The sequence below is a fragment of the Labrus bergylta genome, chromosome 15 (assembly GCF_963930695.1).
Source record: "Labrus bergylta chromosome 15, fLabBer1.1, whole genome shotgun sequence".
NCBI classification, from domain to species: Eukaryota; Metazoa; Chordata; class Actinopteri; order Labriformes; family Labridae; genus Labrus; species Labrus bergylta.
Window position 1 is genome coordinate 27,688,462 of NC_089209.1, and position 19,556 is coordinate 27,708,017.

Here is a 19,556-nt window from a genome sequence, read left to right on the forward strand (position 1 = left end):
TAGTTAAACATTGGTTTATAACTAATTTATAATGTTTAATTATTCATTTGTTTACAATCTTTGATGTGTCTTTCATAAAATATTCATTAAACTGATATTTACTTATCAATATATATGATAACTATAACTGATGTATTATATTGTAGGGTTCAGTTTGAATCCAGATTCTGTCTTAGACCCTTTGTTACCCAAAGGGATTATTTACTTTCACTTTCACAACAGTCTCCACAGCCTATAACCTCCAGTGCACCTTAAACACGCTCATGGTTCAAACCGTCCACACTGATAATAACTGCAGCTCATAAGCGCATGCTAAACTCTAAGAAAACATAACACATATTTTCAACAAAACAACTTCATTACACTGTAGGAACATTAACTTATTCCCACAATTCCAGGTGGCTGAACTAACATACTCACTTACTGGGACGCTACATAGTAAGCTGTCCCCAGCATCCCATCTACCCAGTGCTCAATTTGTAAACCCTGAGCTCCCGGAGCACACAGAGTGTTCTGTCCCGGCGGGTCAGGGGGGAAAATGTGTGTGTGTGTGTGTGTGTCCCAGAACAAACACAACCAGATCAGTCAGACTAAGATCCGTGTGGCCTCCACCCTGCTCTTCATCCTGGCGGGCTGCATCCTCTTCGTCACCATCCCCGCGGTGATCTTCCAGCACATTGAGGGCTGGTCAGCGCTTGACTCCACGTACTTCGTGGTCATCACGCTGACCACGGTCGGGATCGGAGATTATGTGGCAGGTGCTCAAAATCATTTCTCCAATGTTTCATATTAAACTGAGCACAGCTGTTTTACTGTGATGAAGATGATGATGAAGATGAGGATGATGAAGATGAGTGTGATGAAGATGCTGATGAAGATGATGATGAAGATGAGTGTGGTGATGAAGATGATGATGAAGATGAGTGTGATGATGAAGATGAGTGTAATGATGAAGATGAGTGTGATGATGATGAGTGTGGTGATGAAGATGATGATGAAGATGAGTGATGATGAAGATGAGTGGTTTTGATGAAGATGTCCTCTTCCTTTCAGGAGGGGACCGTCGTACTGAGTACAGTCAGTGGTACCGTCCTCTGGTCTGGTTCTGGATCCTGGGGGGTCTGGCGTACTTTGCCGCGGTGCTGAACATGATTGGAGACTGGCTGAGGGTTTTGTCCAAGAAGACGAAGGAGGAGGTACTCACTGAGGAAGAGGAGGAGCTACTGATGATAAAGATGATTTATAAATCATGTGATGGTCTTAATTTGAATAAAGTGAACCTCAGGTGATAATCAGCTGATGATATTAAGCACACCAACAAACAACAACAGAAAGACCTCTCCTTAACATCCATACTCTGATAACCATACATACAGTAGATATAATACTACTCGAATTATCACATCTTCATCAGGTGCTGACTTTTGATTTAAAACTTATCTTTTTCTGTCACACACACTGTATCAATGATTTAGTTCATGAATTGACTAATTAGTTAGCCTGTTGATTACATCACATCTTATCTATGACATATCTGTGACTCATCTTATCTCTAACCTATCTATTACATCACAGTTTATCTCTGACATCATATCTGTGACATCACATCTAATCTCTGACATCATATCTGTGACATCATGTCTAATCTCTGACATCATATCTGTGACATCACAGTTTATCTCTGACATCATATCTTATCTGTGACATCATATCTGTGACATCATATGTGACATATCTGTGACACATCTTATCCTTGACATAACTGTGAAATTACATTTTATCTCTGACATCTAACCTGTCAGGGGGCTGTGGCTCAGTGGTAGAGTGGCTCTCTGTGTGTGAATGTGTATGAATGGATGAGTTAATACTGCTGGACTGTTTACTCAGCAGCCTCTACCATCAGTGTGTGAATGTGTATGAATGGATGAGTTAATACTGATGGACTGTTTACTCAGCAGCCTCTACCATCAGTGTGTGAATGTGTATGAATGGATGAGTTAATACTCATGGACTCCTCACACAGCAGCCTCTACCATCAGTGTGTGAATGTGTATGAATGGATGAGTTAATAGTGATGACTCTTTACTCAGCAGCCTCTACCATCAGTGTGTGAATGTGTATGAATGGATGAGTTAATACTGATGGATTCTTTATTCAGCAGCCTCTACCATCAATGTGTGAATGGATGAGTTAAAACTGATGGACTCTTTACACAGCAGCCTCTACCATCAGTGTGTGAATGTGTATGAATGAATGAGTTAATACTGATGGAATCTTTACGCAGCAGCCTCTACCATCAGTGTGTGAATGGGTAGATGTGACCTGTGTAAAAGGGCTTTGAGTAGTCAGAAGACTAGGAAAGCGCTATGCTAGCTAAAGTATATTTACCATTTATATTTAATATAATCATAATTATTTCCATATTTGTTCATATTTAAAATCACAACTCTAACGTGTTGATGTTCTTTTTACGGTTAGGTTGGAGAGATTAAAGCTCACGCTGCAGAGTGGAAAGCTAATGTGCGAGCAGAGTTCAGGGAGACGCGTCGGCGGATGAGCGTGGAGGTCCATGACAAGCTTCAGCGTGCCGCCACCATCCGTAGCATGGAGCGGCGACAGCTGGGATTGGACCAGCGCGCTGTGTCGCTGGACATGTTGTCCCCAGAGCGCCGCGCCATCTTCAACAGCTTGGACACCAACAACTGCAAGACCTCCTCCCAGGAGAGCATCGACATCAAGCTCAACAACCTCCGCCTGCGAGGGGCGGAGCACTGCGATCGCCACTCTGACCACAAGACCACATCCGAGGACAACATCTTCAACCGGCTAGGCTCCGTCACCAAACTCACTAAACGCAGTCGGAACCGAGAGCTGAAGAAGAACATCCCAGATGAGACCCGCCGGCCGCACAGTGAGATCTACAGCTGTGGCACGCCTATCTTCGACTGCAGCACGCAATCCGCTGACGAAGGAAAGAGGAAGGATGAGGGAGACGACGACAGAGAAGACAAGGAGTGCAACACAAGCTTGTCTGATTTCCCGCTGTTCGTAGAAGCGTGTAAAGCTCAGAACGGGTTTAACATCGAGACCAAAGAGTCTGAGAGCGAGAAAAAGCCTCAAACCTCGGAGCTGCAGATTGAGATAGACCCATAGACAGAGAGAGGTTTGAAACTCACCCATCAGTGCCTTATGTCTCTTATTCATGATAAAGGAGGTCAACAGCTGCCCTTGTGTGCTGTAAACTGTGACTTCACACTTTCACTGTGCTTTATTCACATGCAATGTTTGTGCCGAGAAACAGGTGAAAATGAAAACAGCTCAGGTCTCAGTGTTTCTGCACGGTCATCACAGCATACATCTGTTTTCCCTGTATGAATAATTTCATTCATGACTTGACTCATGATTCCAGATGGGGTTAGGGGTTATGTCGTTTTTGACCCTAACCCTAACCCTGTTTGACCGGGACTCTGACGAGTTGTTTCATGACCACACCATCACTTACTCACGTATCACAGGATGAACCAATCAGTGACCTAGCTGCTGAACTTTAACAAATACATAATTTTTACTCTTTAGTTTACCAAGAGGCTAGATTATAGCTTCATGTTTATCTAATGAACCCTGGGCATCAGGTATCAGTCTTTGGACTGGACACACAGTGTGATGGACAGAATTCTCTGTCAGTTTATGGATCAAACTTCTGAATCATTTATTTTTCACATTTCTTACATTGAACATGAAGCTGCTGCATTGTCTCTCTCAACACTTACAGAGATTAAAAAAAAGAAGTGAAACTTACTGATAACTTGATTCTTTTCTCACCGATTAAGTCAGAGCTGAGTCACGTCACGCTTAGATATAAGGTGCAACTGCTGCCTCTGTTGGAACTACCTCAGCTGCTGACACACAAACAGAGCTGGACTGTTTTATTCTTTGTCTGTGATGGGTTTGTTTTTCTCTTAAGATGTGAGGGGTAGGGTGGATCAGTGAGGACCAGGGTTAGGGGATTGGGTCAGGTGGGTAAGGATGGATCAGTGAGGACCAGGGTTAGGGGTTTGGGTCAGGGGGGTAAAGATGGATCAGTGAGGACCAGGGTTAGGGGTTTGGGTCAGGGGGGTAAAGATGGATCAGTGAGGACCAGGGTTTGGGGTTTGGGTCAGGGGGGTAAGGATGAATCAGTGAGGACCAGGGTTTGGGTCAGGGGGGTAAGGATGGATCAGTGAGGACCAGGGTTAGGGGTTTGGGTCAGGGGGGTAAGGATGAATCAGTGAGGACCAGGGTTTGGGTCAGGGGGGTAAGGATGAATCAGTGAGGACCAGGGTTTGGGTCAGGGGGGTAAGGATGGATCAGTGAGGACCAGGGTTAGGGGTTTGGGTCAGGGGGGTAAGGATGAATCAGTAAGGACCAGGGTTTGGGTCAGGGGGGTAAGGATGGATCAGTGAGGACCAGGGTTAGGGGTTTGCGTCAGGGGGGTAAGGATGGATCAGTGATGGAAATAGATGACCGTGTTTCATTCAACTGGACCTGAGTTGTATTAAATCTAAAACAGAAATGTGTTCGCTGTCAGTCAGGAAAGTTCAGACTCACACTGTTGGAGGATGAATGAAGGCCAATGATGCAGAAAAAAAGAAAAGGTTATTAAAATACAATGTGTAACATTTAATGTACGCCAAAGAGACGAGTGAAAAGGTCAGATGTCGAGATCTATGACACTCTGAAAAAACTCTTGGAGGAGTAGCTGAAAAGAAGCGTGACGTTGATCCTTCATGCCTGTGTCCGTTTATGCTTCATAATGAAACTTTTAATGTCGATGTTGTAAAACACGCCTCATGTTGTCTGTGCATGGCGATACCTGTGTCATATGACCACATGTGACATCATGTGACCTCATCAAACTGATGTCTCAGGGCTCGTTGTCCTCGTGTGTCGTCCGTCATTGAGAGAGGATGATGATGCTCGTGTTGTTTAGAAAAGAAAGAAAAGCCATAAAGGAGGAACGAATCACTCTGAACAGAGTGAGGGACGAGGAGGTGATGTCACTGTGAGGTCATCAGATGTCACTGAACATATATTGTCCACCTCTGATCACACTTCACCATCTCCACTGACTCAACAAACATCACATGGAAGGTTCTGGAGAAAAAACCTGGAAAATGCACGTCAACAAACTTTAGGGAGACTGGATGGACGCCTGATTGGCTGAGACACCTGTCAATCAAATGTACTTCCTCTGGTGACTGTGTCTCCTCCATCATGAGGCAAAATAGACAAGAAAAAAAACGTCCTGTTAAAAGCTTAAAGGTCATCACAGGAATGTTTTAAGCTGGAGTTTTAACCTGGTGGCCATCCGTGGAAGTACACGTTAAAGACTTTCAGCCATGTTGGCTGACTGAGTGACGGACACAAATATGACTTCATGAAGAAAGTGACATTACATAACTATAAATGTAAACTGATTGTACTGAGAGATAATACTCTGTTTCTCACACACCTGAATGTTACACTGTCAGTGTATTTGAACACACATGCCACTCATTGAACACACACACACACACACACACACACACACACACACACACACACACACACACACACACACTTTGTGTGAACACACACTCTTTGTATACACAGTCACAGACACACACATACACACACTAACGCTCTGATCACAAAGTGAAGCTTCATCAGGACTACATTTTTTAAAGCTCGTAAAAACTACAAATATGTCAACACTTAAAAAACAGACGTGTAATAAAAAGGCATGCTCGACTGCAACACTAAAAACATGTTTAAAATGTTGAATGTAAACAAATACTGGGGGAGGAGGAGGGAGGGAGGAGGAGGAAGAGGATCGAAATGACGATGAAGACACTCTCCATGTTCTCCTGCCTGCCCGTGTCATGCACACTCTGCACATGCTCAGTACGCTGCTCACAGTGTCTTTACATCAGATGTAGTGATCATCTTTTAAAATAAAGATCACTGAATACAGAGCTCTCTCTCTCTCTTTATGTGTATGTGACAACAGTTTATTTGAGTAGTTTCAGTCAGGATTTAGAGTCCACCATAGCACTGAGACTGCACTAGTTAAAGTTACAAACGATCTTCTTCTAGCTTAGATCTTAGTGCTGCTTTTGACACTACTGACCATCAAATCCTATTACACAGACTAGAACAATTACTTGAATTACAGGGACTGCTTTAAGTTGGTTTGAATCCTACTTATCAGACCGATCTCAGTTTGTACATGTTAATGATAATTCCTCTATGCACACCAAAGTTAGTCATGGAGTGCCACAAGGTTCAGTGCTTGGACCAATTATTTTTACCATATCAATCAATCAATCAATCTTTATTTGTATATCTCAAGACACTTTACAAAAAGCAGGTAAAAGACCATACTAATTGTTATGTAACAAAGACCCAGTGTTAATCCATCATGAGTACAGCACTTAGCAATGCTCATGGTACCTACAGTCTCTAAAAGTACTTTGGGAGGTAGAGCCTTCAGTTATCAGGCCTGCTCGTGGTACCTACGGTCTCTAAATATACTGGAATCTTTTACCATTCGGGATACAGGGGGCAGACACACTCTGTATTTTCAAAAATAGACTTAAAACTTTCGTTTTTGATAAATCTTATAGTTAGGGCTGGCGCTGGTGTAGACCAGCTCCTAGTTATGCTGCTATAGGCTTAGACTACATTAGTCTAGGCACATTGAGCTCTTATCTCTCTCTGAGATCATAATACTGCATGTATCCATCTCACTAACCACATATTTTCCTGGGAGCTCCTGAGCTCTCTTAAACTCCTCAGTATCGTTGGTCGACAGCCTGCCTGAACGAATCTCTCCCTATCCCATTTTCAAGCCCGGCGCAGTTTCAGTAGATGGCTTTTTGTCATTAGCCTGGATTAAGGCTTGGTTTTTGTAATTTAGCTGAGTATGGTCTTTTTACCTGCTCTTTTGTTATATTAAATAACAAAGAGTAAGGTCTTTTACCTGCTTTTTGTAAAGTGTATTGAGATAACACTTTTTATGAATTGGCGCTATACAAATAAAGATTGATTGATTGATAGTATGTGATGTTGCCATAGGCCAAAATCTGAGGCTAGCACAGTGCACATCTCCAAGCTGGCCACATTATGGCCGAGGGCATCAGATCTTTAAAAGGCCCCTTTCTGCACACAGTAATTGCTTACGGCCATACCACCCTGAACACACCCGATCTCGTCCAATCTCGGAAGCTAAGCAGGGTCAGGCCTGGTTAGTACTTGGATGGGAGCCTGGGAATACCAGGTGTTGTAAGCTTTTTCATTTTGTTTCACCTCACCTACAGGATATTCATGACTACATGTTTGACAAAGCGACTAGGGTGATGAAGACAAATTACATTGTGTGAGACATCGTTTTTTTTATCATATGGTGATAGAGACATATTCAGATGTCCAAAAATTCAGCCAGAATCAATAATGTGCCACATTATGGACGAGGGCATCAGATCTTTAAAAGGACTCTTTCTGCACACAGTAATGGCTTACAGCCATATCACCCTGAACCAGGAGCGGATCTAGAAAAATATTTATGAGGTGGCAACATATGGCAGACATATACTTAATTTAATCACAGTTATCACAGTTTGATGAGAAATAGTATGCACACTACAAAGTCATACAGACAAACTTAATCTCACACAATCAATGTCTTGCATTTGAGGTTTCATGTGAAACAGTTCATATTAGGAATAAGTGACCATACAATGTGATCGTACTTAATAGGAGATACAAGTATGATAACACTAGGTAGGGCATTATCACAGGAAAGGCATTAAGGTTAGACACAGGTGATGAGTGGCAGATGTGTGAGAGGGGTAGCAAACAGTTTTTGACTGTGTCAGAGTGACAGCGTTGCAGGCAGCATGTGTACAAGAAGAAACTGTTGGGGTTGTATCAAGTCAACTTTGGTTATATTCTTTAATAATTATACTTAATTATTAATAATATAAATAAAATATCATTAAACTATGTTTAATCTCGTTTTGGGGCACCAACCTGTAATCAGGTAAATATAACCAAAATATCACTCAAATCAGTCTCAAATTAGTTATTTAATTACTAATATTATTAATAATGAATAACTATATTTAATAAATTGAAGGCGTGAAATCCGTACACAAAGCCTTCGCACCCAGCTTATATCACAATGCAAATACACCAGTAACCACAAACAACTGCTCTCTTAAATTATAACAGAATTTATTTAAACAAAGCAACATCAATCCAAAATCAATGAACTTAATTAAACAAATAACTATTATAAACTAATCTAAGCAACAAACATTATCAAGCAAAGGCTTGTGGAAGGGGTGTGAATGTAGGTGTGTGTGTGTGTGTGTGAGAGAGAGAGAGAGAGAGAGAGGGGGAAGAAGAAAGGGGGGGAGATGGCTTCGTACCCACGTGGTCGTTCACGATGGCGCAAACCTAACAAAGACCTGGGTGCGTGGGTGCGTGCGTGCGTGCGTGCGTGCGTGTGTGTGTGGATGAAAGGGAGAGAAAGGGGGGAAGATTACTTCGTCCCACGTGGTCGCCCTTTCGATGGCGCACACCTAACAAAGGCCTAAACGTGGCCTTAATGTCTAAAAGAGACCGAGTTCGGCCCTACACGATCTGTGTCTCTGAGGCGTCTGGATAGCCGTGAGTGTATAGATCTCTGTGCGTAATGGCGCGGTGGTGGAGTTGGTCTCCAGATGTACGTTTACACAGGAATATGTGTGTGTATATGTTCGTAGAAGGGGAAATAAAAGAGGATAAAAGAGAATAAAAGATAAATGCGTGCCTGAAGAGGCCGGATCACAGTCCGACTCCCGCGCCACAACTCGGAGTAATTCCCCTCATTCACAGAAACAAACCAATAGCCGAATTCAAGTTAATACGGCTTACACTGGCCTTTCTGATCAGAAGAGTAATACCCGGTTATAACGCTGTTACGCTAAACACATATAGGACGCAGCGGTCCGGAACAACAACAAGAGTTTTAAACAGTTAAAACTCAGGACGCAGCGGTCCAACAAAGATAAAAATTACAGTTTCTGCTTCAATCAACAATTGTTAAAAACACTCTCTAAAGCTAATTCTGCCCAGACCTAATTAAGCCTCACTTGTGAACCGCTTTGTCCGCGATTGGTGAAAGGAAAAGAGTCCGGCAATGGAGCAGATCTTCTGTCCGTCCTGGTGCAGAGGCGTCTGATGGCGGCGAGGGTCCCTTACGGCGAGAGCGGCTTCGTTGGTTCTCCGTCGAGTGGAAAGATGTCCTTTGATGTCCTTTCGTTGCAGGACGGAATAAGACCGTTATCTTTCTGATAATCTGTTATAGTCTGACGCTCTCCGAGAAACTGAGATGCGTTCACTGGACAATCCGAGCTCGGAATTTAGAACACTGCCGGCCGCGGATTACCTGCGCGCCAAAAAAAACTTAAAACAAAGGACGATTGTTGCAGAAACAGGAGGTGAGCTTGGGTCTCCGAGCACTAGAAGTCAGCGCGTGGAAAGAGGTCGAGTAAGGGAAAAAGCTGCCTCTTTCATGCTCTGGCACGAGGCATGAATCCAGGTGCCAGCGAATCAGAGATCTCAAAGAAAGCAGACAGCCTGCGAATTGAAGAGGCTGAAGCTCTCCTCAGAAACCCGGGCCAATGGGAGCCCTTTGTCAAGAGGAAGGAGTGGACTGAAGCCATCAGAGGAGGGGACTGGTACATGGCAGAGGGAGCTGCACCGGAAAAAAACAAAACTAAAGAAACCAAAAAACTACTTAAGGACACTGTTGGAAGAATCGTAAACTACAAAAACTGGAAAACATTTGCAAAGGAAAATCCAGGACTTGGACAGATCATTCATGCTGACCACCAGCCACCAGTGAGCTGTATCGTGGATGCAGGAAAGTTGAACCAAAATAGCAAATTAGCCAAAGGCATGCTTGAGGTGGCAACAAACTCATCTCCTCTGAATACAGACCTGGTTCAGAAAGTGAAAGATCAACATGGCCCTAACCTTCCAGCTGTTTATGTACCAAAGGATGTACATATGGATGTACCCAGTTCAAGATCACCAGACTTCAGAGATCTCTTAACCAACACCATAAAAGATGATGACGTTGTTGGCACCTTCAAACTGATGATTCTTGGTTCAATGGTGAGATTCAGACTGAAAAGCAACGAGGGCTTTAACTCCTTTAACACCGAGCCGAGTAAAACCAGGCTTTCCATTTATGAGGAAGGTTTTCCACATCACAGTAAAAAGATGGTGGAGAACTGGTTCAACCTGCTGAAAGACAAGGGGATCATGACAAACGACCACCTCAACACCATCAATGAATGGATCGATAATGAGGGCTACAATGATCAAAACGACCACCACAGGAAGCTGGTCTCCAGCCTCTTAAATAATAGAAAGGTAACATTACACCTGATGTGGTTCTACAGTAAAGCACATACACAGCATTCATTCATGAGTATTAGTAAAATATACTTGTTGTTTTGTACCTGTTGTTTAGCTCAAAGTACCTGAATAACTGTTTATAGTGAGAGAATAAACGTTAAACTCTGAAATTAAAGACAGCAAGAAAAACTGCACTTTCCTAATCCTACAGATACAACAAGTGCAGCTACTGCCTGCTGATTCTCAGGGAGGGAAGTATTTACTATTAACTCCACTTAAAGATTGATATAGAGAGACTGTCAAGTTTTGAATTCTTACAAAACAAAAGGTAGAAGACAAAAATATTTAATTAAAAAAAAAAGGCAAACAGAAACGTATTTCATTAAATGTCCAAAAAGTCCAACAAAAATTAACCAAGAGAAAACTGGGAGTCACATGGAAGCACTGGTAATGAGACGTAGACCTGGGAGATATACAAAACTAAACTAAAATTAGTAACGTGCTCTGTTAACTGTGCCGAAGAAAAGTGCCAATTGAACAGGCAACACCACAAACCTTTTCTACCGTTTGAAACGATGTCACGTGTTGGAACACAACGAAGAAAATAAATGACCAAACGTCACTTAGGATTTGTAAATAAAATATAGTATGGACCCTCTGCAAACACCGGTCCAGTAAGTGTTACTCCCCAGCAGCAAACTACAATAAAGAATAATTAAACCACAATTAATAATCTGGTTTCTTCAACTTTCACTCAGGAGCAAAATCAGCCTGTAAATTTTAAAGAAATTATGATTTGACATTTATCAATATGGATGATATGACATATCACATCGCACGGGCCTAAGTCGACATATAACCACATGTAAAATCTGACAATGAAATGACACAAAAGGGAAGAAACATAAAGACTAAATAAACAGGTTAATCAGATACAGGTGAGACCAACAAGACACAGGTGAGGACAATGAGGGCAATCAGAACTGGAGGCAATCACACAGAGGCAGCACTATAGAAATGATTCATAGAGGCAAGACCTTCAACATAAAACATAAGAACTAAACTAGGAAATGACACAATAAAAATACCCACTGGGGAAACAAGCAACACTAGATGAGAAAATGACCAAATAGATCAGAAAAGGAATAAATCAAGGAAACAACAGTAAACCATGACACAGACCTCCTGTACACAGTGTTCTTTGTGTTCAGGTGAGCAGGTCAAACTTTAACTGTTCTTTTGTTTTTCTTTACAGCGAAGAAAAAGCACCATGTCTTAAGAATGATCACATCAAAAAGATGGAGATCATCCGCTGCAGAGATCGATCCTGAGATGAATCATGAACTCTGACGATGTTTTTATCTAATTCACAAATGATTTAAATTAATCAGTTTAAGATCTCGTTACAGAAAGAATTCAAACATCTGGTGACGAATGAAACAGAAACAGTGATGAACTCTAATATGTCTGTCATGTAGAGGAAACCATTAACTGATCAATGTGTTAATTATTATAACAATAACTGATCAATGTATTAATTATTATAATCAATAACTGATCAATGTTTTAATTATTATAACCAATAACTGATCAATGTATTCATTATTATAACCAATAACTGATCAATGTTTTAATTATTATGACCAATAAAATGTAATATAATCCCACTCCTTCATAGTGTACAAATCTTTATAATCCCTTCATAGGGAACAAGTCTTTATAATCCCTTCATAGGGTACACGTCTTTAGAATCCCTTCATAGGGTACAAGTCTTTATAATCCCTTCATAGGTATATGAAGTTATTCACCCCTTTATGCATGTCCAGACATGTAACAATATCAGTCAGATTTTACAATAGGAAAACTGTACAACAGGCAGTACTGTTACTGCCATAAAAAAGGTTGTTAATTACATTATCTCTGCTTTAGATAAAAGACAGCACTGCATGGCACTCTTTTTTGATTTAACTAAGGCATTTGATTGTGTGAATCATACCCTGCTCCTGCAAAGACTGTGTAATATTGGTTTCAGTGACATTGCATGTAATTGGTTCAGGAGTTATCTCTCTGATAGACAACAATCTGTAAAACAAGGAAGCTAATGTTCCGATATTTTAACAGTAACAAAAGGTGTTCCACAAGGCCCAATTTTAGGCCTGGTTTTATTTACTACATACATAAACAATATTGTGCAACAATATTATTTAATTGTCTCAATTAAACTGTGATGCCCATCTTTATGCTGATGACACAGTTCTATATTGTGCGGCTGACCCGGTACAACTTGCAGCCAAACAATTGCAGCAGTCTTTTAATGTGCTGCAGGATATGCTAAATGCTGACAAAACTAAATGTATGCTTTTCTCGAGAGCTACAGAAACTAACAAAAACGATATCAAGATAGTTGCCAGAAATGGGCTAATGATTGAGAGAGTCACAGAATATAAATATCTTTGCATGTGGATTGATGAAAGACTGACATTCAACTTCCACATTAATAATCTTTTAGGAAGACTCAGGTAAAATCTTTTTTTATTTCTACAGAAATAAAATTGTTTTTCCAATGTTCTGTAGGAAGAGGGTTGTGGGGTCTGTTTTTATGTCAGTCTTGGACTATGGTGATGTTATTTTTAGGCATGCCCCTTCCACAACGCTTAAACGTCTCGACTCTGTCTACCACTCTGGGTTAAGATTTACTACTGGTGACCCCTATGATACACATCATTGTATCTTGTAAAACAAGGTTGGGTGGTGTTGAAATATCAGAAAGAGTTATACAATTGTTGAATTTGTTTTTTCCTTTTATTATCATTTAATTCTTTCATCATTTAATACATAGGTCATAAAGTCATAACCTTTTTCTGCTTTCAACATTTCCTGTTAAACACACACTCGTAGTGCCTACGCTCCTGTGAGGTCAAGATAAGTGTGCCATACATTGAAGCAAAACCACATAGGAGCTCATAGGCGTATAGCGTTTCTGAGTATCAGCGCTTCTTAGACTTAGACTTAGACTTAGACTTTCTTTATTGTCATTCAAACTTGTACTTTACAGTGCAGATAAGAACAAAATTTCGTTGCATTTGGCTCGTTGTAATGCAGGATAAAAACAGCAGCATGTATTTACATATAAAAAATAAAAATAAGGTGCAGATATAAATAGATATAAAAAGAAAAACTATGAGTAAAAATACTATACAGATAAATATATTGCACGTTATATTGTATTTTACAGTCCAGTGAGGTAGTCCTGTGTGGGGGTTTGAGGGGGAATGGAGGGATTATTCTTTCGTGTTCAAAAGTCTTATGGCCTGTGGGAAGAAGCTGTTACAGAACCTGGAAGTTCTGCTTCAGAGGCTGCGGAACCTCTTTCCAGAGTCCAGCAGTGAAAACAGTCCTTGGTGGGGGTGGGAGGTGTCTCTGCTGATTTTCTGAGCCCTGGTCAGACAGCGGATGAGTATCTGCTCGCTTCACGGTCTTCGAGCTGAAACCACATATGAACTTGGTATTACCTATGTCATGAACTTGGCATGACCTGTGTATGCATCACGTTTCTGTGAACGTGCATTGTTGAGGTGTTACAGGATCTTGAAAAAAGAGAGACTTTTTTGCTATAAAAACCCTGTAGAAAATCTGATCGGGGTTCCTTTTTGCTTTGCAAAACGAATCCACGTCACTCTGACTTTTGAAATCCCATTTTGGGAAACCTCAAGTGTCTACACTCACAGGTTTAGGTTTGGTCTTTGAGTTTTGTTTACCTTTTCCATTTTTTATATCTTTTACTTTAACTGTTTTTGTATTTTTTGAAATCATTTTCTGACTGAAATCATTCATACCACAAAGACTGGAAGTTCCCTTTAAGGACCTCGTGAACCTCGGAAGGTAAGTTTTGAGCAGTCACACCACGGCACATTTGTCTTACTGATTTATATTACACACTTCATACACACCTAACATCCTAGCGGGGGAAGTTCACAGTTATTCCCTCTCCGGGGGGTAATTTAGAGTCCTATACCAGGGGTTATCCTTGAATCTAATTATCCTAGAAATGAATGTTAGGCAGATAATCCTGGGGCTGTGATTATAACTTGTTCATCTGTCCTCCAAAGGGTGTTAGAGGAGTAATGTTGCATAGCTCCTTCCAATAGGAAAGAGTAGACTAGCAGGTTGGTAGGGAGTAAGCTCTCATTTAGTTCTAGGAAAGAATAGTCTAGTTAACTAATGTGTGGTGAGCTTCCATTAGCTATAGTAAAGTTATTCACCCCTTTTTGCATGTCCAGGACATGCTACAGTGGTCATCTCTCATAGAAAGACTTGATATGCACTGGCATCTTTTTATCTATAAAGCTCTCACAGAAAAACTACCGTCATACCTGACAGAACTTATTAATTTCTGGACTGGGCATTTATGATAATAATAATAATAATGCATTTTATTTTGGGCGCCTTTCATGTCACTCAAGGTCACCTTATATAGAAAGAAAACCGTGAATAAAAACAAGAACACAATCAACTACATATAAACAAAAACAAATAGAGCAATAGAAAGAAGGGCGTGGTTAGAGAGAGAAAGCTATTATAAAAAGGTGTGTTTTGAGGTGTGATTTGAAGGTGGGGAGAGAGTTGATGTCACAGATGGTTAGTGTGAGAGAGTTCCAGAGACAGGGTCTGCGCGGCTGAAGGCTCGAGCCCCCAAAGATGATAAGCGGAAAGAAGGTGTGGTGAAGAGCATGGAGGAGGCCGAACAGAGGGTCCGGGAGGGTGTGTAGGTATGCAGGAGATCAGAAAGGTGAGAAAGTGAGAAGGAGAATTTTAAAATCAATGCGGTATTTGACAGGGAGCCAGTGGAGTTGTTGAAGGACCAGAGTGATGTGTTCTGTGGAGGGGGTTCTGGTGATGATCTGGGCAGCTGAGTTCTGGACCAGTTGAAGTTTAAGGAGACGTCTGAGAGGTAGACCAGAGAGGAGAGAGTTGCAGTAGTCGATACGGAAGGTGACCAGGGTATTGACAAGGATGGCGGTGCTGTGAGGTGTGAGAGACGGGCGGAGGCGGTTGATGTTGCACAGGTGGAAATATGATGACTGGGTGACATTATTGATGTGGGCTTCAAAGGATAAAGTGCTGTTGAGGATGACACCCATGCTCTTTACTTGGGGGGAGGGAGGGACTGTGGAGTCGTTGATCGTCATTGAGGAAATGTCAGATTTGGCCAGAGTGGATTTGGAGCCAACCAGGAGAACTTCAGTTTTTTTGCTATAGGGTTTCAGAAAATTATAAGAAAACCAGGATTTAACTTCAAGGAGGCAGTCGGAGAGGGAATAAGGTGGGAGGACAGAGTTGGGCTTGGAAGACAGGTAGAGCTGGGTGTCATCCGCGTAGCAGTGAAAGTGGATACCAAATTTCCTGAAAATGTGGCCGAGAGGGAGGAGGTAGAGGATAAAGAGGAGAGGGCTCAAGACAGAGCTCTGAGGAACACCGGTAATGACTGGGGAGAGATGCGACCTTAAGTTTTGGAGTTGGACAAATTAAGAGCGACTGGAAACATATGACTTGAACCAGGTGAGGGAGGTACCAGTGAATCCGATAGAAGCTAGTCTGACCAGGAGGGTGAGATGAGAGATGGTGACGAAAGCTGCACTTAAGTCAAGGAGGATGAGTATTGTTAAGAGTCCAGAGTCAGCTGCCATCAGAAGATCCTTTGTGATTTTCACCAGGGCTGTCTTAGTGCTATAAAGGGGATGGAAACCAGACTGGAGTTCTTCAAACAGGTAATTGACATGAGGGTGTTAGAGAGGGCAGTGGAGTACATGTGAGGTGCGTTGCAGGATGGTGTTTACAGTGGAGAGCAGAGTTCTTGTGTTCCCTTCACCCGACCTGATTGCAAAATAAGCGGATTTGGCAGTTGAGAGAGCATCTTTGTACACCCGAATGTGATCATCATACATGTTTTTATGAACAGTGAGGCCAGTTTTCGAGTTTAAGCGTTCCAGGCGACGACCTTTGGTTTTCAGGAGTCGCAATTCAGGGGTGAACCAGGGGGCAGAGTGGGAAAAGGAAACAGTCCGAGTCTTTAAGGGAGCAACATCATCCAGGATACTACAGTATGAAGTCCATCATTGTAGTGGGAAACCAATTCAGGAGTTGTTAAATTGATTATCAAGTCTATGCGTAAGAGCAGGTAAATCAATGTTCTTGACGTTACGGAAATAGATGGAACGAGGGGGGTCACAGGGTTGAAGGGAGCAGTTTTATTGAGTTGGGAAAAGTCATTAGGCTGCTGCTACGTCTCAGTTAGACAAAATAAATCTTACTTACGATCGTTGATAAGATCATAGAGCATCAGACATTTGTTGGTAAGCGAGCGGGTATTAAATAGCCCGAAGCTGAGCGTGTTAGCGTGTTTGACGCTAGCCAACCTAGCTGGGGAAGCTGGCGCGCTGTGGTCAGCAGTCCGTCCAGATTTCTTTGTAGGAAGTGGATTGGAAGACCAGAAGGATCAGATCAGGTTTTGTGTCATCACACTTGAAGCTGCGTCGGGACCCACGGTGGCTGTATTTACAACGAGGATGACGAGTGATGTCCAGGTGAAGGTGCAACACCAGTTGGAAAAGTTTCGCCTCTGTGTACTGGAGTATCGGTCTCACTGGGTGGAATATGAAGCATATGATGATCCAGGTGAATACAGTTAGTGTGGGTGACCCGGTGATCTTCATGGTTGTATAACCGAGGCCCCAGGGTGGAGGAGGACAGCCCGGAGGAGACAAGGGAGCCTGCAAACACAAAACAGGTTAACCGGCTGATGAGACTGGATTTTATCGATTCTCAAGTAGGCTATACCGATCTCTGACAAAAGCTCTTCAGCCAGTTGCTTGTCAGAGTTAAACCCAGAAAGACAAATCGTCTTATTGCATTTCTCAGTGCCTGTCATGTGTTTCATACCACACCAGGCCTCCCTTAGATTATCACTCCCTAGCTCAGCTTCAATTTTGTCTTTATACCTTAATTTAACTTTTTTAGAGTTCCTTTCTAATTTCTATAACCTCAGTGGTGTTGCCATCATTAAATGCATTTCTACTTTTAAGAAACAGACCTCTGAGAGCTGTCCTATCAGGGAATAACTTGATCACTTTTGTAGGACTAACCGTGTCTTTGCAGAAGGAAATGTAGCTACACACAACATCAGTTAGCTCATCAATATTATCAGACATTTTAGTAAACACTGACCAAAGCACCTCTCCAGGGCAAGAGAGGCATCCTCATTCCCGACCTTCACCTCTCGTTTCTGCACATTCTCTCACCTCAACACAGTCTTGTAAACCGGCAGAAGATGCACAGTATTGTGGTCAGAGGATCCGAGGGCAGGGCCAGCCTTTCATTTGTATACACCCTTGATGGAGTATATAAAACCATTCAGGCAGCTACATTTACACATTAAAAATCAGTTCACAGCATAGCTCAGTCATGTTGTAAGATTAAGGATGTTTACTGCTCTTGGGATAAATTACTTCTTAAATATATTTTTGGTTGCCAGAGGGACTCTGTAGCCACGAAGATGAGTGACATTCAATTCATCAATTTTACTCCTCAGGGATTAGACATTGGCCAGGAGTATTAAACTGCGCGACTGTTTGATTGTGTGGGAGTGTGACTGACTCCAAGCAAACAAAGAAAAGTTCAGGAGAGACACCAAAAGCAAATGAGATAAAATCTCCAACTCGTGCAGACAAGCAACAAATTGGATCTCTGTTGGACTCCAGATGACATCAAAAAAGCACCTGAGAAAAACGCTTATAAATACAAGACGAACGGAGGACAAACACACGACGAGCTGCCGGTCACCACAGGAGCAGCACCACCGAACATCCTCATCGTCCTGTCTCCTCTGAAGAGCAGGGTCCCTGTCTAGAGAAGTTCAAGTTCGTGGCTTCATGACAGACACTGAATGAATCACATGTTGTAATAAACATGTATGTGTGTTACATGGAGCACACCTGATGTCACACACTTTTCTTTTCAGGCAGCTGCTTTGCATCAGATACCGTTAATGTGGAGGAATTATAAAACACTGCTTCAAGTTCATGAGAGTCTGATATCTATACACCTGTCATTACTGTGATCCTCCAGCAGATGGTGCTGTTTATCTGATCGTGTTAGATTCACTTCAAACATAATGTTTATAAAATAACACAAATATAACCGTACAGTTTATGAGTCTCTGTTCTCTAACCATCTATACACCTGTTTACATCTGTTTGTCCGATCACTGTCCACTTATATCTACTCTTTTTATATTTTGTATTTTAAGTTTAAGCTTTAAGTTGTATTTAAATTGACACTTTATATTTTAGGTTTAAAATGTTTTGTCTACCTGCACTGTTGTTAATTTACTGCTCTGTGTGCCTTAGAATTGCCCCCCGGGGACAAATAAAAAAAAAATGTATTTGAATTTGAATACACCTGTCATTACTGTGATCGTCCAGCAGATAGTGCTGTTTATCTGATCTTGTAAGATTCACTTCAAACATAACGTTTAAACAACACAAATATAACTGTACAGTTTATATGAGTCTCTGTTCTCTAACCATCTATACACCTGTCATTACTGATGTAATCCAGCAGATGGTGCTATTTATCTGTAATATAAAAAAAGAACTGTTCATCCACAGCTGAGCCAGCAGGGGGCGGATTCAGACCACAGTATAAATACATACTGTATCATCTTTATTGTAGGGGAGGACAAACCAGAGTTACAAAATAAAACATTAGAAATAAAAGAGATTAAAAGAGACTTGATTGTAATGAAAACAGTTTTAAATAAGAAACAGCTGATAGTTTGAAATAAAACATTTAAATAAAAAGAAAACTATTTCAAACATTTTTTATTGGCAAACTTTTTTCATGAACTAAACCAGACAACAGACAGACGCACAGACAGACAGACAGACAGACACACAGACACACAGACACACAGACAGACAGACAGACAGACAGACACACAGACAGACAGACACACAGACACACAGACACAGACAGACAGACAGACAGACAGACACACACACACACACACACAGACAGACAGACAGACAGACAGACACACACACACACACACACAGACAGACAGACACACA

General features: G+C 41.6%; 1 protein-coding gene and 1 pseudogene across 1 annotated transcript; both read left to right on the top strand.

Annotated features, from left to right (window-relative positions):
- The first annotated feature begins 6 nt into the window (after positions 1 to 6).
- kcnk10a (potassium channel, subfamily K, member 10a) lies at positions 7 to 5,993 on the top strand. The gene is made up of 3 exons (XM_065963799.1): positions 7 to 758; positions 1,054 to 1,196; positions 2,479 to 5,993. The coding sequence occupies exons 1-3, from the start codon at positions 539 to 541 to the stop codon at positions 3,151 to 3,153; spliced, it is 1,038 nt and encodes a 345-aa protein (XP_065819871.1). The 5' UTR covers positions 7 to 538; the 3' UTR covers positions 3,154 to 5,993.
- A 1,201-nt stretch (positions 5,994 to 7,194) lies between these two features.
- Positions 7,195 to 7,309, top strand: LOC114920855 (5S ribosomal RNA; annotated as a pseudogene).
- Positions 7,310 to 19,556: the final 12,247 nt, after the last annotated feature.